General features: G+C 47.7%; 1 protein-coding gene across 1 annotated transcript in view; it reads right to left on the reverse strand.

Annotated features, from left to right (window-relative positions):
* GPC3 (glypican 3) overlaps window positions 1–23,249 on the reverse strand; it is a 142,269-nt gene that overhangs the window by 27,544 nt on the left and 91,476 nt on the right. Inside the window, exon 6 of the mRNA XM_036402387.2 lies at window positions 14,777–14,897. Coding sequence (XP_036258280.1) covers window positions 14,777–14,897 — 121 coding nt within the window. The remainder of the gene's footprint in view (window positions 1–14,776; window positions 14,898–23,249) is intronic.

Genomic DNA, 23,249 nt, shown 5'->3' on the forward strand with positions numbered 1-23,249 from the left:
TGGCCTCCAACAGGCTTTGGCTCAGGCTGGTTAAGTTCACTTTTCAGGAATTTGACTTTGTTTAGACATTTACAAGCTTCTCGCAGAATATGGTGCAACCACAAAAAAAAAAAAAAAAACCAACAAAAAAAAACCCAAACAAAAAGGCAAGTGCAGTGCAGGGGGTAGCACAGGAAGGATCTCACCCAGGCACCAAACATGCCAACCAGCCAAGCCTTGACACCATCACTTGCACTTTGCTCCTCCAAACAAAGCCCCCAGTAACAGCAGTCCTCAGCTGAGCTGGAATGAGGGTCTGCCATGCACAGCAGCTAAATAATTAGCACACACACCAGTTCAAACCCAGTGCACCACTGCCAAAACCCAAGCCCATCGTGCTGGAAGGGGCCATGATTGCTCAGCAGCAGGATCCTCATTCCCCTGTGGGATCCTCGCTCCCCCTCTGGGACCCTCATTCCCCTCTGGGATCCTCACTCCTCTACATCCCAGGAACAGAACAAGCCAGACAGAACCCCACTAAGCAGCCCAACTTTCATGACTTACCCAAAAGAGCAGAGGAACTTTCTGGCAGAGAGAATTAAGCTTTGGAATATTTTCAAATTTAATAAGCTCAGTGGGGGGCAAGGGAAAAAAATCAGGATTTTTCAATTGTGTGTTTTCAAACATGAAAATAACTGAGCATTTCTTGTAGCACTACTTTTTTCCTTGGCATGCCATAAATTAGCAGCTCAATTTCTATGCCTTTGTAGCCACAATAAAACAGGAACTTTCTGAGAAACCTCACGTGGGCCCCAACTTTGGATCAAGTGAACGTGACATCCCTTTGCCACACTGCTCTTTCCTTTGCCAGGAGGAAAGCTCCATCCTCAGGCACACCCTCCCCAACTGCTGATAACTACAGAGAGGTTCAATTAAATTTTGCTGCTGCCTGTGGGAGAAATAGAGCCCATGACACAAAACCTACTGGAAGAGTTAGCAGGAGACCAGGCATGGGGTGGAAATCCCACTCCACTCCAATGGTACATGCAGACCCAGGAATGCTCTTGGATGTCTCATCTTCATCCAGAGCAGCAGCCCTAGTCCCACTCATCAACCACTCCACAAGCTCCCTGATGGTTTGCATGCTTTATGAAATTATATTTGGTGTACTGAACATGGATTCCCCATCCTTAAATAGCAAGCAGAGCTGACTGCACCCTAACATTACAGTTTATTCATGTCCTGTGGTTTAAAGCCCATGGTAAGAGGCAGGAAAATACAGAGTCTGGTGATCACTGAAGTGGTATGTAACAGTGAGATAGCTTTAACTTAACCACAACTCACCCAGCTGTAAGAGTTTACTGCCATATCTGCTCTTCTCTGTTAAACCATGATGGCAAAAATACACTGTAATGTAGCTGATGGAAAGGGGAGCACTCTTTGTGGGAGGCCAGGCACAAACATCCCCACACCTCCAAGGGCCTTTCCTCCCCCATCCACTCAAGCACCATGGCAACAAACTCACCCTGCTCCCCACTACAACTTCTAATGGATCAGGTGTCCACCAGTTTTATTTCCAACCTCATCCCTTTCACAGAATCACAGAATGACCAGGTTGGAAGAGACCTTCAAGAACAAAGAGTCCAACCCAGCCCCAACCCCTCAACTAAACCCTGGCACCCAGTGCCACATCCAGGCCTTGTTAAACACACCCAGGGATGGGGACTCCACCACCTCCCCAGGCAGAACATTCCAGAACTTTATCACCCTTTGAGTGAAAAACCTTTTCCTAATATCCAACCTGTATTTCCCTTGGTGCAGCTTGAGATGGTGACCTCTGGTTCTGTCAGTGCTGCCTGGAGAAAGAGCCCAACCCCACCTGAGCACAGGCACCTTTCAGGAGCTGTAGAGAGATAAGGTCACCTCTGAGACTCCTTTTCTCCAGACTGAACAACCCCAGCTCCCTCAGTTGTTCCTCACAGGGTTTGTGTTCCCAGCCCCTCTCCAGCCTCATTGCCTCCTCTGGACCTGCTCAAGCATCTCAACATCCTCCCCAGACTGAGGGGCCAGAACTGGACACAGTCTCACACCATGACCCTCTGGGTGGGCAGTGGCAGAGAGTGGGCAGGAGGGACTCCAAGGGACACGGGGCAGTCCCATCTGGTTTCCATGGCCATCTTGGCTCTCTGGCTGGTCTTGTGGTCTCCCTGCAGCTTAAAACACGAGGCAGATGGGAACGGTGTGCTGAGCCTGCCTGCTAAGAAAGCTCCCCAGGGCATCCCACGTGATTTACACAATTATTCATAACTGCGCAGTGACCAGACAAAAACAGATGCAGTGATGTGGGGTAATGACTCAGCTTGTCTTGGACAGGCCACTGTATGCTGAAATCTTTTTAACTCCTCATTCTTTACAACCACTTTACTCAGAGCTCCCCATCCCACCAGCCCACTGAGCCCACCTGGTCCTATTTTTCCAATTTTAACATAAACAGTTGGAGCTGCAACATACTTTTTTATCATTAATCTCCCATCTCTGAAAAGAGCTCAGCATCATGTTTCTTGGACTGCAGTTTAATAGCTATTTTCTCCTTTTGGAAATAAGCCCGCAGTATTGCAAATATCAATTTGAGCAATACCCAAAATTGTGCCCACAAATTCAGATTAAATACTGTCAGCAAGCTACAAGCACTGTGCTCCTTTAGGGCAGAAATCATCCCTTTCAACACACTTCAAAAACATGTAAAGTAAAGAGAACAGCCAAAGAGATTATTAAGGGGAATAGAAGACTTTTAGAAAAACATTTAATTCCTTCATAAGTTTAGGGGAGAAGTCTGATTGATATTTGTAATCTTTTGGTGGACAGAGCTGTCATTTAATTTAGCTTGCATGACTGAAAGAATTTAACAAAAAGTGTTCCAGAGAGTTTTGCTGAAATTCTTTGCATGTTTTTAGTAAGCCTCTGGAATATGATCAAACCTAAAAAGCTGGAGAGGATGGAGACTAAACTTACAGCTAAAATAATATTCAGAATTGTAATATATGCTTAATAATCAAGTATTCACGTCCAGCAGAAAAAGTGCTTCAGTGCAGAAATTACTCTGGAGCCCCAGCCATGTGCCTGTGTGCTGCTTGGCATCAGGAAGGGAACCCTGGGAACTCATCCTAGCAGGGAAAACCAGCTCCTGGCTCTGCTAGAAACCTCCCAAAACTCAGTGAATTTCACCAGCTCACAACTGCTTGCAAAGCTCAGGATGCCTTCCTTCAGGAGCCTCCTAAGGAGGAGTTCTGGAGGAGCAAAGGTGTTATTTTCCCTTTCATCACTCCCTCTCCAGCCACACACTTTCAAGCACCTGACACAGGTACCAAGGTACTTCTCACAACTCCTGAGATTCCCAACAGATCAGCTTTTTCTATTTTAAATTCCAGCCTGCTAAAAACATTGGGTTTTGGGGGTGAAAAACTAGATCTTATGTGGCCAATCCTGACCTTGAAATCTGCAATACCAAGTAATTTATGTGTGGCTTTTGAATCAAGGCAGCATCATGGGAAACGTGCAGATTTTCACACGATACTGTTCCCTGTTAACAGCTCATTACAATGTACAGAAGTATATTCCCATTATGAAATACAGCTGGGGTTGTTTTGCTTACGAAGGTCATTATCTGATCACAGGCAAGAATCAGGGAAAGGAACCCATTTTATAAGGCTGAAGTTGTGGACTTTTTCAAAACTCATGTGTTTTGAATTTGGTGGCCTGATCGTGCACAAGCATGCAACAGCAGAATCTATTCTCTCCACTTCCTCTGCTTATTAGCCCTGGAAATAGCATGGAAAAAATTTTCTTTTATTAGCAAATGCTTTATTATTTAACCAACCCTCCTGAGATTGCTGGTGCCCTCCACACCACATTTCTATTTCCCAGCTCCCTTAGGTTTATCCACTCTGTGGAGAGGCGCCTTGGTGGCACAGGAGCATGCACCAACACAAACCCAGTGCAACATCAACAGCATAATTCTTTTCATTGCTTCTTTCCAAGCTCCAGAGAGCCTTCCCCCTCTTGGGCAGCAGCAAAATGCAACACATATTACAGAAAAACTCAGTGTTCCCTGGTACCAAGCAGCAAACTCTACTTGAAAATAAGGATATTTAAAATTTTAAAAATATCTGCAAAACCAGGATCCATACTTCTGTCTAGCAAGAATGAATACATGAGTGTGTGCATACCAGCAGGCACCACTGGTCTTCTGATCACAGTGCTGGCCCATGGACAGAAGAACCCATTTTGGGAGGAGAACATCTATATTGTGGTTTCCTTATGATCCTTCCAGTTGGCTGCACCTTGGCAGCACAGACATGGCAGAGAAGAAACCTGTTCCTCATTCAACTCCTACTTCAAGCTCAGCAGAACAAAGAATGATCACTAACCAAAAGTTAATAAAGTGAAAGCAGAGTTTGGAGATGGAAAAGTAATTTTCAGTGCTTGGAAAAATGATGAGTTGGGCATGGCCATTTTCTCAGCTGCTCTAAAGTCCAATCCTGCATTTCCCTGTGCTGCCTCCTTTGAGACATCACAGGCTTTGTGCTACTGGAGCTGAACTCAGCAGAACAAGCCCCTGACAGCACCTCCTGCCTGCTCTGAGCAGGATGAGCAAGGGATGGCCCTGAATCCCCTCCCCACACACTGATCTTGAGTCACTCTTGCTGTGTGGCTCTGCACCAGTCCATGGTAGTGGCTGACTAAAGTTGTGAGCTCTGAGTTTATATTGTGGCTCCTTAGCCATAAAAATGTTTTAGTCTTTAATTCTAGCACTCAAAATACCTGGAAGAGGAAAAATCCCTACCATGCATCACTCAGGGTTTACCAGCACAGCAGGACCCACTTCACTGTCTTCACAGCTCCAAAGGAGATGCTCTTGGCTGCCAGTAAATCAGTTTTCCTGGTCACTCTCCTGATAGCACAAAGAAGCTGGTGACAGAAGTGAATTATTGACCAAAGGGTGGCCCTACTTTATGGATCATCAGCTTAATTCCAGATTAGCCATCCAAACTGACAACATCCCTATGGGGAAAGGAAGACAGATAAAGACTCCTAAGTGCTGGCAGTAATTAACACGAGTCTGCACTGGACAGTAAATCCCTTTTGGAAGCAGAAGGGCTTCCAAGGCATTATGGATTGCTCTGGTTTGGTGAGGGCAGGCTGATACCCAGGACTGGATGCTCCTGTGGAGGTTAAAGCCCCAGTGGCACCGTGGCAGGCACAGGGACCAGCTCCTGTCTGCAGTCCCCCAAGCAGGGGAGGTGTCACTTCCCTGGCCTGAACAAATGCTCATTCATCACCAGGCACATGTGAAAAAGAGATTACTCAGGCTTTACAATCAGCTTACTCACCTTATATCCAGTTCCTTCCCCTTCCACCCCAGATATTTACAGCTTGTTTTTGTGCAGCTGTAGGAAGGAGCAGGAAGGACAGTGTGGGTGCCGAGCAGGGCAGAGGGGTCCAGCCCAGCCTGATGGGGTCCTGGGCAGTCCCTGTCTGCTTCTGCCTCATCCCCTGAGCCCTACATCAATGCCAATGCTGGAGAAATGCTGCTTTCCTCTTTGGGCTACTACAGCCTCTTCTCCTGTTTTGCCCTTCCAAGCCTTAACTATTGCTGGCCCTTCAGGATCCCTTCCTACACCTGCATCACTAGAAATGAGCAATTTCTCCACCTCTCAAGCAGCCGCCCCCAGGGCATTGGCAGCTGAGTGAAGGAGGGGTGTGGGAGCCTACATGGGCCAGGACCCATCACTGCTATTATCCATATTTTCCATATTTTGTTTAGTTTTGTTGGAGCAGAACCCCGCTCTTCGTTCCAAACACCACTCAGGAAGGCCCAAAGTGCACGTCACCAGAAGATGAAACATGAGACAACAAGCAAAGCAGGAGCACAAGAAACAAGACAAAATAGGCAGAGGTGGAACCATCCACCACCTCCTTCAGACATTGAGCAGGGATGGCCTGGATGGAAGGTGCCCTGGATGCAAGAGCACCTGGAAGGACGTGCAGGTCTCACACTACCTCGAGCCATTTGCTGTAACTGCCCCATGGTCCTGCAGAGGGGATCGGGGTCTGTAGAGGTGACCCAGGCAGGGGGTGCAGCAGCCAGGGCTTCCCACAGCCTCCTCCTGCCCAGCCCAGCCTGTTGGAGCAGCTGGGAGGTTTCTCTTGGCTCAGGCTCTGGCTGTCAGCAATGTCCGCAGGGCTGCCTGCGAGACAAACATCTCATCCTTGGCACCAGGTAGGAAACAGCAACTAAGAGCTGGGCTAGAAGGGTTTTTTTTAATTCCTCTTTTTCTGTAACACAAACCCCTGCCCCAGCTGCCTTCCTTTTCCCCTAAAAGCTCCCAGTGGAGAGGCACTCCTCAAATGGTGTATTTTTGTGCACAGTGTTGTGCTGCACAGAGGTTTCTGCCAGAACACCAGCTTGAGTCACCCTGGCTGCATCCTGCCCTCCTGGGCAGCTCTTTCCAAGTTTCACTTTTGCATTCACTTCCCTTCAAGGCTTTGGAAGCCCAAAAAGCAACTACAAGCAGTTCTGATAGATGTGCCCTGGTCCACAGAGCTTCCCAGGGAACTGAACAGCTGCCTTCTAAGCCAGTTATCTCCCATTAGACAAGACAACCCCAACGTGGGGTTAATTATCAAGCTGTTGATTTCAGCAGAGACTTAAATCAGGCAGGGGGATGAGGACTCCATGGCAAACACCCCCAAACCCATTACCTAGGCAGGATCAGGCAGCTGCTCTCTAATTAACAGCTGATGGCTGCACTGGCTCCTGGGTGAGGTCTCAGCTCTCCTCTGTGTTCAGAGCACGGATGCTGCTTGCAAAAATCAGAAAAACCTCCAGGGACTCAACTTATCCAGTGTCAATACTGGCACCTAGGATGGGTTTACCAACAGGATAAGGAAACAACCATCCAGGCTCCAGCATGGGAGACACACTGGGTGCAACTCATCACTGATGCTAAATGTTCCCAAGAGCGAGGCTCAGGCCTCTGGAGCTGCAGGCAGGAGGAGCCCTGCCTGGTGTGGCTCTCCCACACACAGATGCACAGACACCAACTGAACAGCTGAAGCAACTCAGGATTTAAATTAAGTTCAAAGCTGGTGACTTTATACCCTCCCTCAGTGAGACACAACACTCACAAAGGAAGCCCTGAAATGCACCTCAGTGAGTCTCACCCTCAGCTTTTAGATTATGTGCTGCAGGAAAAGGTCAGTAAACTCCTTTCCCACCCATAGGCAGGAGGCATTCAAGGGGTCCTGCCAAAAATAAAAGGTAACTTCCTGCCCATCAGGGTGTTTGTTGATGCCTCAAACTCCCACCTGCTGCCACTTCCTCGCTGACCCTGCTGCATCAGCAGCATCTCCTTACACGTCCCCAACCAACCAAGCACATTTCCTTCTCTTAAATATCACTCCTGGCAATACAGCTGAGCAACAGGCAACAACCAATCTTGCTGCAACCCAAACTTCTCTCTTTGCTCACAGTTTGAAGGGCTGCAAGGGCCATCTCTCATTGAATGGGTCTGGCAGCACAAGCATGAAAACACAACCCAGTCTCTGCAGCCAGTCACAGGTCAAAATCAAGCTAAGAAGTTTAATGAGGAACAACTTTAACCAAGAGTTTCCTGAGCCATGAGGGGTATTTACACCTGCCCCAATGCATCAGCTCCACAGGGTCCATTGCCTGGGAATGGGGTTTGCCAGCACAGGGGAAACATCTGCCACAAGTGTGCCCTGTTCCCCTGCAGACACAGGGCTTGGGGGAAGTGGCACAAATTCCCATCTCCAACCTGCCCAGCACAAAAAGCAGCTCAGGGAGGAGTGGGAATCTCACAGGCATTTGTGCCACAGTGCCTGCACACCGTGCCACAGCTGGGCATCGCATTCCCACAGCACAGCCTGGGGCTGGAGAAGGAAATTCCTGTCAGAATTTCACAGAGCTGGCCCTCTGTGCCCACAGCAGGCCTGACAGTGCTGCCTTTTCCTCCTGCCCCTGAGAACATCATCACTAAGCAGACTTACACCAAATCAAAAGTAACATAATTGTTATCAAGGCTTTTTCTCAGGAACAAAAGCAATTGGATTTCTTCTGCAGCCAAGAAGACCAGAGGTAACCTTCTGAACAATGAAGCTCTTTGAATCCCAGTCCCCTCTCAGTCTCGACCACATTTTAAAAACCTTGATGTTAAATCAAATTTTGGAGAAAAACATGAGAAAACTACCTAACATCCCACTAACACCAGAGAGCTGTGTCCTTTGTTACTGGGCCCATCAGGGAGGACACCTCCACTGATTAAAGTACAGCCTGAGTCACAGCACAGGGTGACACCTGATACAATTAACCAGGCCCAGAATAACTGTAATTAACTGTTAAATCTGCTATCAATAGCTCCACTTTGCTGTACAAGGATTCCTTCAGGTTTGTTTCCTCCCCAACAGGATAAACTTCAGCTCTGGTACAGGATATCTGGTGTTTGTTTTAAGGCACCACTGGGCATCAGCTGCATTTTCTGGACACAAAAGCAAATTAATCTCCTTTAAAGGTGTGGGTCTGTTTTTTTCCACAGCTGATTTCCACAGCACTGTTGGAGGATGGTCCCTGCAGGACACACCTGAAGCACCTGAAGTGTCCCTGCTGGAGCTGAAGCTACAAAGTTTAAACCCTTCACACATATAAGACACCCCAGGATACACCTCTGTTTGAAAACAGGCGTCAAACAGCAGGTACAAACAACCTGTGGCTGTGTAAAAAGACTCAGTGTGGGTGACCTGTGGGTACAGCATCCCCTCAATAATCCCAATACACCTGGAGGTTTGCCAGAGGGTCCAGGCAGGTGCTGCTCCTCCTGAAGAGGGAAAAAGGGGTTTGGGTTTGAAAAGTCAGCTGACAGTCAGGTACCTTCAGATGTAATTACATTCTCATTACCGAGGGTCACACTTCCCCTGGTTTAACTGCTCTGGCAAACTCCTGTCAGTATCACTCCCATAGAGAGTGGGAGAGCATTTACCCAGCATTAATGGGAGCCAAGGCACAGCTAAAAGGACAATGGAATTAGTACTTAAATACCAGGCCTAGACTCAGTGGAGCTATAGATTATTTTGTGTACTAAAGAAGAATTAACTGATCCATTCTAAAATGCATTTATTATTAAAATAAAAATCTTCTGTGATTTTATTTAATAGCCTTAGTAAGGAATAATTGCAATGTCTGGTTGCTTTTCAACAACATGTGGTTTTAATATTTTAATTGTTACAAACTGTTTAATAATAATGAACAAAAGGCGTGTCCAAGTAATTATTGTATTTATTAACATTTCTTCTGAGGACTTGATATATTATATTGCATATATACAGCACTTCAGACACTCTACAGCTAACTTATTAAAGGTGGAAAATGAGTCAAAAGTGACTTGCTTTGGTGCAATTTAAATATTGTATTTTCAAGTGATTACTGTTGTGCCTTGCATTATTTAACAATCTGGCAGTTTGCACATTTTTCTAATTATTATGCAGCTTCATCTGATTGGGGAATTAAAATACAGTGGGAATAATAAACCTCAGAGAGCCTAGCAGGCACAGGGAAACTTTCAGCAAATCCATCAAAAGTAATGGATTTTCCTGAAGGGGAGATCTATTCCTGCAAAGTGCCCAGCTCCCAAAGCTCTCCCATAATAAACTTTGTATTTCCCTGTGTGCCCTGAGCTGGGTCCCTTTGCCACCCTGAGCTTGGTGGGGTCAGACCCTCCTCGCCGGTCCCAGTGCTCCGCACTCTGTATTTGGAGCCAAGAGGTTGCAGGGGACTCAGGCACAAGGGCATCACACCGTTCCCAGGCCTATTTTGTTTACATTTGATTCAATCAAGTTGTGGCCTTTTGGCCTCCTTCCAAATTAACTTCTGGGTGACCTCCACCATGCCCTCTCCCAGCAGCCAGGCCTGGAAACAGCCCATTAAACCTACAAACAAATATGGGACATATTGGTTGATCAAACCGGCTTCAAACACGGCCCTGGAAATGCCAGGACGTGCTTTTCTTGTGAACTTCAGCTCTATTTTGTCTTTGGTCATTCACACCTCTGGGCCTCCAGGCTTTTTTTTTTTTTTTTTTTTTTTTTTTTGCCCCCCTTCCAAGTATAGCTGTGTGTTTTACTGCCTCGTAAAACTTCTAAATTTTGTTCTCATCCTCCTGCAAACCCCTCCAGGAGCAACGTGAGGCTCTTCCACATGGGGCTCACTGCAGGACTGGGGCTTTACACCGAGCACATGAAGAAAGGCAGCAAGACCCTGCTTGGGAGAACAGCTGTAATACTCCAAGAAATTGTGTCTTCCCCTTATTTGCAAGGAAATAAATCAAAGGGAGTTTCTCAGGGTCTGTGAAAGCATATTGCCTGGATTCCCATCCCCAAAGGGTTTATTTTTTTAAGAGCTTATATGGTAGTTAGATTTCTGGCTAGAAAATATGCAATATGATAAAAAACACAGTCCCTATATGGGGCAATAAATTACAGATTGTTTGATGTGGAAACCAAAGAACTGTCAAACTCCAGTACATCTGAAATATTCTAAATGAGCCCTTAACTCGAGTGTCTGGAAATGTACAATATGTTTCCAGGCCATTCAATTTTGTAAAGACACATCTTCCCCAGCTAAGTTTCCTTTTATGGATTTCACTATTAATTTTTGGTGTGTTTTTTCCCCTCCTTTTCTTAAAAAATTATGCTCTTCCTCCTTGAGACAGTACTATGATAAACACCAGGATTTACCTAAGCATAAAAAAGAGATTGCAACTGGGCACAACCTTAAAGAGGTAATGGCATTAAGGATGAGGTAAAGCATCTGCTGCAGATGCCCTATCAGAGCCCCACAGCACTGCAAAAGATATAAAAGTCACTTCAGGACAGACAGGGACAGGAGGGAGGACCAGGAGTGTCACATCAGCCAGTTTGGTACCACAGATCCCTGCTGCATCCTTACACCAGCATCACTCAGGGCCTCTCTCCAGAGCCTTCATGGAGGAGGATGGCCAAGAGGAGTCACCAGGGCTCCCAGGACGTGGGACAGGTGACACCACAGCTCCCATCTCCATGCAGGCTTTAGAACATGGAGCTCACCCCCATCTGTCAGCCACTCAAACGTGGAGGAAAATGGAGTGACCAGAGGAAATGGCTCACCCTGCACACAACTTTCTGCCTGGGGATGTCACCAAGCCACAGAAAATCTGAGCCAGACCCTGTGCTGACACTGAATAACCTTTCAGTTTCTATATAGTTTCACTCAAGGGATGAGTGAAACCCTTCCAACTAGAAACAGACCCCATCCACTCTGGGAAATAAAAGTTAGGAACTAATTCCAACTCATTTTCCTGAAGGTGACCCTTAGCCTCCCAGCTGAGATAACAATGCTAATATTTATGGATGGGCTGTTCATGCCTCTGGGCACACAACAAAAATAACTCAAATCAAAACTCGGTAGACATCTAACAGAACTGGGGGGAAAAAAATTCCAATATGGCAATAATAAAGCATCTCACCCACCAATGCACAAAAAATAGCATCAGCCACAATCACACATTTGGGTGAAACAAAAATGGTCTGAGATGTGATGAATAGCACTGAGGGGGACTCATCCAGAAAGGGCTGCCTTGAGACAGCACACAGCTCAGGCACTGTGTTTAATTCATTTATTTATTTATAAATAAATAAATGCTCAAAGGTGCTCAAAGCACAAAAATACAGTCTGGGGCACTTCCCCTTCCCCTTTTCTCTGGGTTAAGTTTTCTCTACTTCTTTCAATCCCCATGGGTTTAACTCTAATGCACAAACCTCATTTTCATTTCAAACTGCAAATGTTTCATGAGAATTTCTCATGTGAATGTGTGTACATTTGCCCAAATTAGGTTTGAGAAGACATGAACTGAAGAGTAAGCACAATTTGTCCACACAACACTGAAAGATCAGACATTTCCAGCAGGAGGAGCATCCTGGAATAAAGGTGAAGTCATTAGCAAATTACAGTTATTTAGCAAAAAATCTCAAAGTAAAAACAAAAGCTGTGAACCCCTATGAAAACTGAACCAAACAGCATGGTTCCTGAATCTGCCCACACTCACAAAATTCAGGCTGTATCTCCAACACAACACACTGGGAGGAAGCCACAACATTGTACAAGATTTGAAATTTAAAGGTAGTCACATGGGAATCCAGTTTACAGCTCTGAGCACCACAAAGATGGTCTTTTCTCTAAAAGATCCTGGATGTCTGAAAATTCTTAAAAGCCACTGTTGGCTTGAGCTTGGTGGATAAGGAGATTTTCAACCCTCTCCAGCTCAGGAGTTCCCACTGCTTCCCAAATCTGAAGCCAACACCTGAGAGACAGAACTGTAATTCATCCAGAGCTGCTGCTCCTTCCACATTTAATACTCTTTGGCAATCAAGATGCATTCCAGATGTGAAAGAGAGCTCAAAACTTCCTTCAGCCAAGAAAATAAGTGTGATGGTAAGCTCTGACACCACAAATCCCAAATTTAAGTAACCTCCACAGTTGCTTTCCTAGTGTATGAGCTACTGACCATTGACTACAGACCCTCCACAGGAATAGAGTCACATCATAGAATTGCAGACTGGTTTGGGTGGGAAGGGATCTTACAGACCATGTAGTTCCAATCCCCTGCATGGGCAGGGACACCTTCCTTAGACCAGTTCCCTCCAAGCCCCATCCAGCCTGGCCATGAGCACTTGCAGGAATGGGGCAGATGCAGCTTCTCTGGGCAAACTTCATAACTAATTTGCACAAATCACTTCCCATTTTCTCCTGATTTTATTCTCAGTTCCTCCTCTTTCTCAAACACAGCTTTACAAGAGGGTTTGACATTTTTCAGTCTCTTACATTTATGCTGCTCAAACCAAAACAGCTTACTTGCCCCCTGTAACACATTCCAACCTGACACTGCAAGCTGGGGGGGGAGGCACTGTAAGAGATTGAGCTCACCATATTCACCATATTCACCCCTCACCACAATTCTTCTCTGGGCAGCAGCTGACAGAGCCACTCTGCTGCTGCAGACAGCTGAGCTGAGCACAGCAGTGCTTACCCAGGGTCTCCCACTCCACAGACCTCCACTCCTCAGAAGCCCAAGCTGTTCAGCAAAGACCTAACTTGACCCAGTCTGGCAGCCAGCATTTCACAACCACTTTATGTCAGCAGTTTCAAGTACATAATAACCATGTTTTGTTCACTGCAACTTTCTCACTGTGAATGGCAAAATATCATTATCACCTGCAGGTTGAAGCCTGCCCTCTACCCCATTTAATAGGGAGCTGATTATGCTATTCCCCCCACTTTTCCCCTTCTAATAATTATGGGCTGTTGGCAGATGGCACAGGGAGCGTGTGGGAAGGCAGAGCAGGCTGTAGGGCCACTGCCCATGGCAGCTCCTGCTTTGTGGGGTGCTCCTGGGGACCCCAAATCCCCTGCTGCATCCTGCTCCCAGACAGCACCTAATGAGGCATGCCTGCCTCGGAGGTTAAACAGGAATGGCTGTGAAAACAGTCCCTGGCAGTCCCCTGGCAGGAAAGCAGAGGTTAGCAGAAAAGTTGCTAAGCCAGCAGCTCCAAAGAGAGCCGCCCTCACAGCCCACCCGGCTGGGCAGCAAAGCCGGGCTTAACCCCAGGAACCCAGCCCTGCCCAGAGCTTCGTGGGCAAGGTCCCCTCTGGGAAGAGCTCCCTCAGGAGAGCTGGGGCAGCTCAGCTGTGTTAACAGCATTGGCACCTGAGGATTTGCCCTGTGAGGTCCCAGTGCTGCGTCCTGGCAAAGCAGCAAGGCCAGCCTGTCCCTGTCAGCTTGTGAGGAACACCTCTGAGCTCCTGTGACATCCACACTCAGTGCCACACAGAGCCAGACCCCAGCCCTGCTGGCCTAAGGCACTGCTGGGGAGGCTCAGCCACAAGCTGAACACTCTGCAGAGTGCCACCTAATCCTGCTGCCACCTAACCCTGCTGCCACCTAACCCTGCTGCCACCTAATGCCCTGGCAGAGCTGCCACCTAACCCTGCTGCCACCTAATTCCCTGGCAGAGCTGCCACCAATGCCCTGGCAGCAGCAGGGCTGGTTCACAGGCCTAACCTGGCGTGGCATAATGGGCAGAGACAAGACACTGCTTGTCCCAGGAAGGATGCCAGGTCTGAGGCAGTGGCAAGGAAGCTTCCTCCCCAGCAGAAAGGATTTCATCCAGCTCTGCCATTTCCCCACTCAACAGTAACTTGCCCCATTACTGACTGGGAGAGAACAGCCAAGGAGACACAGCAAAGTGACCCTTCTTGCCAGCCACGAGCAATGCCAAAAGGAACTCCTCCAACCAGAGGGGACATCAGGTACGTGCCATATCACCCCCTGCCAGCACATCATGCTCAAGGGCACTCCATCAGCTCCATTTTCCTGGACCTCCACTGCCAAGGGCATGGATGCCCAGCAGAAGCATTCTTGTACTGCAGCCATGCATCCAGACACGAGGCAGGCACAGGCTGAGGCCTGGGAGGCTGCACCATGCACAACCACAGCAGCAGGCATCCAACAGGACTGGCCACGTGTGCCCTGAGGGCCTGGAGCTGTGCAGGGCTGGGGTGGCACTGGCTCTGCACACAGGGCTGCTGCAGATGGAGACACCCAGGATCTCTGTTTGAGGGTGCAGGGGAGGCTGAGCTGATTTGGAAACCGCCCACTGAGACAGCCCTGCTGGCACGTCTGCCACAAACCTGGTTGATGTGTTTCAGCTTGTCAATAATCTGGCTGATCATTGGCTCCAGACCTTTCACCTTCACCTCATGGTTGCCAGCCTGGGCTTTTGCTCCATTCCTTGTGATCTGGGGACTGTACCTGTGGGAATGAGAACACAGAAGACCACGATGTGATGGGCTAATAGAGAGGAGATCTTTAAAGCTCAGTACAGAGTAAGAAATCCCAAGACAGGCACCAGCCCTTTCCAAAACTGAGAGCACAGGACAGTTAATAATGACAAAGAAAGGACAGAAGATTCCCATAAACATTTTTGCTCTGACTTTGCAAGATGATGTAGCTGTATCACTTGAGGACAATGAAGTCCTTTCCAGTCCATTAGTAACCAAGGAAGATGTTAAACAGTATACAATAGAGATAAATATTTTCACATAACTTGCACCCAAGAGTCCTAAAAAAGCTGGCTCAGAAATTCTGGCTTGCTCATGTTTGTTTAAAATAAATCTTGGCAGACCACAGAGACTCCAGTACAAGAGCAGTAGTGTTGTGCCCACAGCCAAAAAAATGAGTGGGATGACCCAGTTAACTGCAAGCTGATTAGCATAACATCAACCCCCTTGCAAAATAATGACTATCACTGATGTGTGATTTCAGTAATAAAGAATTAAAGCATCAGAATATAATTAATGCTGTCAACATTGCTAATGGAAAATAGGTGTTGTCAAACAATCCTGATTTCAGTCTTTGATGAGATCCAGCCTTGGGGATCAAAGTAACTGCTCAGACAGAACGTACCCTGACTTGGGTACAGAGCTGGGCTCTGCACCACAGGCTATCCTGATTTACACAGGTACCACGAGAGCCAGCAAAGCCCCCACAGACCAGATTAAACTGCCAGGGCAGCTCTGCAGAGGAGGGCAGCCAAGCTGCACTCAGCTTTTTCATCAGCACTTAGGAAAGAAATATGCATCCACTTGCTGCAAGATTTATGGAATGACAAAGTTTACCAGAATGATTAAAGGGAGGGGATGAGGGACAGAACTGCTGCACACTTGCCTTTGGAGGAACACATCCCTGCACTCAGGACCTGGGTGACAGCTGATGATGCTCCAGCACAAGACAAGGACCAAACTCGAAGTCAGGTTTGGGCCAGAGCCATTGGCTGCCACCACTGCCTGCTGGCAGCCCCAGCAGTGGCACAGAGCACACCAGGGCCTTCTGCAGCTCTGCTGCCATTCATCAGAGCCCGGTGATGGGCTGTGCTGCTCTGCAAGCACTGAACAAGTCCTCATCTACCAGAGCTGGCAGCCAGAACAGGCACTACCAAACCCAGGCACAGCCTCTGAAAGTGAGATCACTGAGATAACACCAGCACCAGTCTGCTTTACTGTACCTCTGCTTTTCCAGTGCCATGGGTAAACACCATGAATTTTCCTTCCTGCATTCATCTCCTGTACGTCATGTTTTCACCCAGCTCCCAGCACCAGTCCTAGTGGCTGCCTCCCTGTCTGTCAGCTCCCTGCTCCCCTGCCCAGCTCATCTTCCATCCTCAGCTGCCAGGCAAGCTCAGGCAATCACAGTCAGCCCATTTCAAAAGGGTTTTGGGGAGAAACTGGGACTTTAGCAGGCTTTTAAAGAAGGGGAGGGAGACAGGAGGGACGGTGGGGCCAGCTCAGGGAGGATGCTTTGCTAGGGTGGAAAGCAAGAGGCATGTGGACATTTGGCCACAAGAGCTATATCAGGGCACACTAAGGGGCTTGGATTAAACTCTGCTTAAACTCCAGAGGATGAGATCTACTCAGACACATGAGGATGCAAAGGCAACCCCAGATCTATACTGGTGCAGTAGCAATCTGCCCTGACCTGAAATACATAGTGCAGTTACAGAACAGAGGCAGATTTCCACTCTAAGGCCATCTCAGAACAGGAGTTCCATGTACAGGAGCTCTCTGCACCTCCAGCTGGTCCCCAACACAAGGCATTCTCCACATGCATCCCCATTAATGGCTGGCAACCCTGCCAGATGCTGCACTGAAGAGATGACACAGGAACAAGGACGGGAGAAAGGAGGTGTTTGTGCCTACAGCACAGGAACACACGCCTGTGTAAATTCCTTTTCCAGGCAACAGCAGCATTTCCAGGTACAGGCATCACAGATTCATCAGCCTGGCTCTCCCAAGCCCCAGCTGCCTGCAGAGCCATCCCACCCCTGCACTTCAGCACCAGCACAGCTCCAGCTCTGACCTCACACCCTGTCCCTGGGGCCTCAGCATTTTGCAAAACACCTTTTTCTAAATAGTTACCTTATCCTGGGAAGCACAAAACACGGCTGTACCTGAGAAACAATGGCTCCCAGGTCAGAAAAGCCCTCTCAGGTGCAGCTGGAGGGTGGGTGCAGGGTGAGTGATGGGGAGCAGGGGGCCGGGCTGGGGCCAGGCTGCAGCTGCCCCTCTGGCACAGCCCTGCAGGCTCCCAGCACCATCTCGTGGGAAGAGGCTGCTGCCGCAGGCACAGCCCTGCCCGGCCGCTGAAACTCGGGCTGAGCTTTTCTCCATTAACCCTGCTGCTCATTTGTCACACAGCCACTTAATGCCACCGTGCCGACCTGGCAAACACATCTGGAGACTGCATGGAAACATCCACAGCACGCCTGAGTTTAAAGATGACAAAGAAATTCCAATCTTTGGTGTCAGTGTAAATTTAATTCAAAACACTGGTGGAACTCAGAAGTACGTTGCTGAAAGGTCTCCTGTGGTTTCAGAGATTTAATCAGGAAACTCACACAGGTTTTAGCAAGAGCAGAACCGAGCCCACTCGGTGCATCCCTAAATTAATACAATCTCTCTCCTAAACAGTTTTATACAAACAAACACAATAGCTTGGGTTTGAGTGGGCGAAATCCCTTATGAAATCCAGGCAGCAGCTGCCAGAGAGGATTTCTGTAGCCTACACAAAGTAGTACAGGAGGGAGGAACACAGTACTACAGCAATACTATACTATAACTCCATGTCCAGAGACTGAAACTGCTCTCCAGAAGGTTCTGCTGGGCTTGTGAGGACCTCAGATCAGCCTTCTCAGGGGAAAAAGTCTGCTAGAGAAGGAAGCAAACCTGAAAGCATTAGCAGAGGGATTTCTCCCTAAAACAGTGATGCTGGAGAAATGGAGTGTCACCTCCTGGTGCTTCCCACCTGGCCAGATCCAAGGGAATGTACCCAACCCAAAATGAACCATTTGCACCATTACACAAGCCATTTGAAGCAGTAAGGCAATGGGCCCAGAGCTGCATATTTTTGAGCGTGAACTGCAAAAAAGGAGATGCATGGGGACCTGCTACATCCCACCAGGCAGAGCCATGGTCCTGTGTGACTGGGGTGCTTTGGGGGGCACTTCCTCCCAGCTGATGTGCTCAGGCACAAGGGGGACACCAGATCCCCCCAGCTGTGCCACTCTCTGCCCAGCACCAGCCTGAAGTGGCCACATTCAGTGGGATGCAGGCAACCAAAGGGTTAAAAGCTTTGAAATGTAGCTTCAGTGAGCGACCTGCATTCCTGAAATGCCAGAGAAGCTGGAAAAGGCAGCTGGCACCCCTCCCTGCAGCCCAGGCCAAGCAGCCTGGCCTTAATATGGCAGAGAGATGCCTTCGCAGACCCCAACAAGCTGGGGGTCCCAGGACAGCACCCTCACAGGCCCCTCTGCATCCCCCCCAAACTGAAGGGCTGGTGGGCTCACAGGCAAAAAAGCCAAAGCACCCCCTTCCTCCCATATTCTCCAATCAGTGCAGAAAAAAGAGAAATTTCTGAGCCATCTCGAGCTGTTTCCAGCCTATGCCAATAAACCAGCCCCTTCTGCAGGGACACTTGTGCCACTCCATGAAACCCTCTCGTGCCTCTGCCACGGGGATTGATACCAGCATGGAACAGCAAATATGCACAGAGGATAAAGCCCCCAGCTCGGTCCCTGGGGGTCTCTGTGCTGAAGGGGTATCAGTGTTGAAACATGAGTGTGGTCTGGCTCACACTTCATAGGCAAAGCCCAAAATACTTTTCTCTTTGACGTGTCTCAACGTCAGTCAGCAGCATCTCCTTGCCTGGGCTCCCTGGGTATGGGCTCTTGCTTGGGATGTGGTATTTTCCAAACACAAATGTCACATTGTTAAATGTGCTGATAAACAGCCCCCATTAAAAATGACTTTAAAGACAACCAGCTTATGAAAAAGCCAATAATCTGAAGTTTTCTGGTTTTCTGTGGGGAGAGTACAAATGCAGACCCTTCCTGCTTCTTCTCACCCACCAGACATACATGCCCAAGTATGCTGTCAAATTGAGGGATTTCCCTCTCCTTTCCTCACCACCATCCACAAATGTCTCCTGTGAATGTTTGGTCTTTCCAGCCCAAATGCAGCTCATTCCAAGCTTTCATTTCAGAGCAAAGAAGCCAAGATGACAAATGTTATTTAAATACATGGCAATGAGTGTGAGATGTGTGTTCATCCTACTCAGCTCTGCTAGGCTTTGAGGTGAGTTACTGCAATGCCTGACAAGTGATTTAAAGAAAGTAATCCTGAAAGTCAAACATAAAGAATTACACCTTTTAGAAAAAGGAAAGTATGTCATTCAAATAACAATTAATTCGAGCCTGCCTCCCAGCTGCAAATTATTAATTCAAATGTATCTCCAGTTTAAATAGCACAGTATCCCTCACAGGCTCTCCCTCTGCTATCTGTGTTCACTGAATTACACCTGTCAGAGAGAGTGGGTGGGGGACAAACACAACACAGACACAACACAACACAGAGGTTTCACTGCACAAGAGCTGGTAACTGAGTTTGAGAGCAACATTCCCCCAGACCCCCAAAGCTGCTCTGCATTTCAAGATGTGACTTACTACAGATCACGTGGACTGCTGACATCGAGTCCTTACCACAGAGGAGGCAAAAGAAATGAAAAAGGGGAGAAATGGAAGAAAAGTTCTGCCACCCCCCCTTTACATGAACCCAGCCCTTACCTCCAGCTGGTTCTTATGGGTCAGTAAAGGTGGTACAGTGGTGAAGCCACTGAACATTTTACTCTCTGACCCTGCTAGCTTCTGGTTTAGTGAGACAACCTCAGCATCCCATCAGCAGTGGGGGCCGAAAGATTTGAAAATCTGTTTCCAACCCACTCATCCTGCCCTGCAGTCAGGGTGTGACTCCTGGATGTGCCCACAAGCCTCCAAGAAGAGGTGACAATTCTTTCCCTGACAGTTTCCTCTCTGAAGACAGATGGTCCAGAGACATCTGGTCAGTCCCACCCCATCCCAGACACGGCTGGTGTGGGGTGCAGCTCCTCCCCAGCTCCTCTCTTCCATATGGGGTGTGTGCCCCCACTATCCCATGGCCATAAGCAGGCGTCTGTTTCATGGGAGTGCAAGAAGCAGGGGAGAGGTGGGGTGTATGGCTCTCAGGTGCCTTCCTGGTTTTGTTTGCTTGCTTGCAGAGAGTCCTTGCAGTCCCTGCAGAGCTCGTGATGCCGCAGCCAATTTACACCAGCAGCAACTCCAAACAAGCTGCTTCAAAAGCAGCCAGGAGGATCCAACACTCTCAGTGGGGAGTGTTCTCACCTAACTAAAAAGGAACCATTTTCTGCTGGATTTCCAAATATCAACACCTGGAAGCCTCCGAGAGTCCCCTCAGATCCTGCTGTGTCAGTTCCCTGCCAAGAGAAGTTCTGCTCCTTCCCAACTGCCCCCACAAAGCTCTACAGCACTGAGGGTGCTGCAGATGATGCCTTGGTCATACACCTGAGGTCTCAGGTAATCACCTGGCCCCGGAGATGGGACTTCAGAAGGAACAGCAAAAACTGTAATATTCATAACAAAACAATGGAGTTGATAGCCTGAAGTCTCCCTCTATTCTTATTTCAGTTAAAGACAAATAGATTATGGAAAAATGGGCTAAACCTGAGACCAAGCAGCAGGATAGAGGAAGATTCATTATCTTCTTTTCTCAAATACTCTGGAAATGATCAGGGCCACTCAATAACCCGCTGAATTTGCCTACTATCCTTTCATTATAGCTTATACTTGCTACAAAGCTGTGTTTTATAGGCTTGAAAAGTTATACAGCCCCCTCTTTGGGGATTCCATTGGATCAGATATTTTGCAGCATTGCCAGAAATAACCAAACCCTTCATGAACTAAAGGGTTATTGCTGGCATGGAATTTCCTTTGTTCCAATTACAGAATCTCATTTTTCTGCCTTGCTTCCAATTGTGCTTTCATTGTTTATGATTTGTATGATTAAAACAAACCACAGTATGCTGGCAACAGCAGGGAAACATGAGACTTCTAGTTTGAAGAAGAGAATCTGGCAAGGTGCTAAAAATATATTAATTTTGAATTGGTACAAAGAAAACAAGAGTTATTCTGGTGATTTAGATTAATGTACACATTTGTCTTGAGAAATTTGGAGATGGCAGTATCTAACAGTAAGGCTTAATGTGCTTACAAGTTTTGCAGTGGGCAGATGTTGCTGTCAGTCTATTCAGAACAGCTTCAAAAGAATATACTCATGTAAGCAGATTACTAAACTCTGAGAATCTAGATTTAATAGGCTTTCAGTATTAAATGCTGCAAAACCCTGATACCATATATAAAGTTCAAATCACCTTTCAGATTCCAGCGCTGAGCTCCCATAGAAACTGAGGTGAGTTTGGTATCTCAACACCTACTTGACTTAAGCTGAAGGCTTTAAATGAGCTAATTACCCAGTCAGGACTTGGTGATAAGAATCAACCTCTGGTTTTTTTCCTGCTTGGGATGGAGATAAGGATAGGAGAGGTGGGACAACATTTCACCACCTAACAGCACCAGCAGGAGGTCTGTGAGAGGATGGGGCATGAAGACAGAGGAAAGGAAGAGAATCACAGGTTTAAGCTGTTGCAAACCCACCATGCCTACATGTCTGTCTCAGGAAATGCCTGGAACTGAGCCCAGGAAAGCTGCAAAGAGGTGCACAGGGATGCACAGAGACAGATCCAGCAGGTCTGGTCTCCAGCTACCACAAACACCAAGCACTGTGACCCTCAACAAGCTCTTTGCAAGTGGTGAAATGTGCCACTTGTGGCTTTTGCTATAAACCTTTGTGGTGTCCCATAAAAGCACAGTGTGTTTTTACACACTCTGAAAAGTGTGAAAAGCAGGAATGTGCTGCCTTTTATTTTTTCTTCCCACTTTGGCTTATGTTCTTCAACCATGCAAAAGCACAGCAAAAGGCACATGGCACTGCTCTGCATTACAGAAAAATCAACCTTTCCTGTGTGGTTACCACGGTTTGCAAGCAGTCATTTCAAGGCACTATGTCCCTAAATCCACAATAGGGATGGCAATTAACCCACAGATCAAACCTTGGCAAGGAATTCTTGCCATTAGATGGTCCAACGTGGAGAACCAAATGATCAAAAAGCATCACAAAGTAAGATTCAGTTAAAAAACCCTGAGAGATTAAAAGCAAGATAAAATACTCCAGCCTGCTGCTTTGCACTGGAGCCCCAAACTGAGAGGGGCTTAAGAGCAAGGAGGAAACAGAGGATGGTTCAAGGCTCAAACTGGGAAGTGAGACCCAGCAGAAACACATTGAGCACATCCAGTCCATGGGGAGGAGAGAAACTCCCATTGCCTGGGGGTAAAAAAGCACTGGGATAAACAGGACAGAGTAAATACGAAGCCAGAAAAACCACAGGAGGAAAACAACTGCAGAGTGCAGAAGGGACTGGTTCCATCAAATAACAGGACACACATTGCTGGTATTATCCAGTCCTTGGGTGCACTGGCAAGGGCTGTGAAGTTGCTATTCCAGGCTTGATTTAACATGTTATAGGAAAAGGGCTTAGAATAACTAACAAATTCTGTCATGGCAGGGAGGTCTGGAAATGGATAAATCAGTAGGGCTCTATTTTAACTTCATGAACACTCAGGTACTACATTAGAAATCCAAGAAGCAAGTAGCCACAATCCCTACAAGAACACAATCAAATATTCTGGACATGCTCATACAGATGCTCACTTACAGACCCAACAATGGTCAAACAGCTTTACCCACTGCCCACACAGCACCAGACATGGAAACACATGGAAGCATAGAATCCAGCCAACCACTTCTCTGCCCTGGTTTTCATCTGACCAGCAGATTCAGCAGGAGCTTTCTAGTTTATCCAGGAACCCAGGGATTGCTCATGCCCTGCTGTGCTGTCCCTGCAACAGAGACCAGGGCTGAAGTCTCTCATGAGGACCAGGGCTTGTGACTGTGAGGCTGCTCCTGTCTGTCTATAAAGGGTCTCATCCACCCAGTCTTCCAGGTGGGGTGGCCTGAAGCAGAGCAAGACTATAACATCACCTGTCTCTGCCCTCCCTTTAATCCTGACCCCAAAGCCCTTGGTCAGCTCCTCATCCGTCCCCAGGCAGAACTCCAGGCACTCCAGCTGGACACAGGCACCCCATCCTTGGCTGCCCTGCTT

Source organism: Molothrus ater, chromosome 14, assembly GCF_012460135.2.
Source record: "Molothrus ater isolate BHLD 08-10-18 breed brown headed cowbird chromosome 14, BPBGC_Mater_1.1, whole genome shotgun sequence".
NCBI lineage: Eukaryota > Metazoa > Chordata > Aves > Passeriformes > Icteridae > Molothrus > Molothrus ater.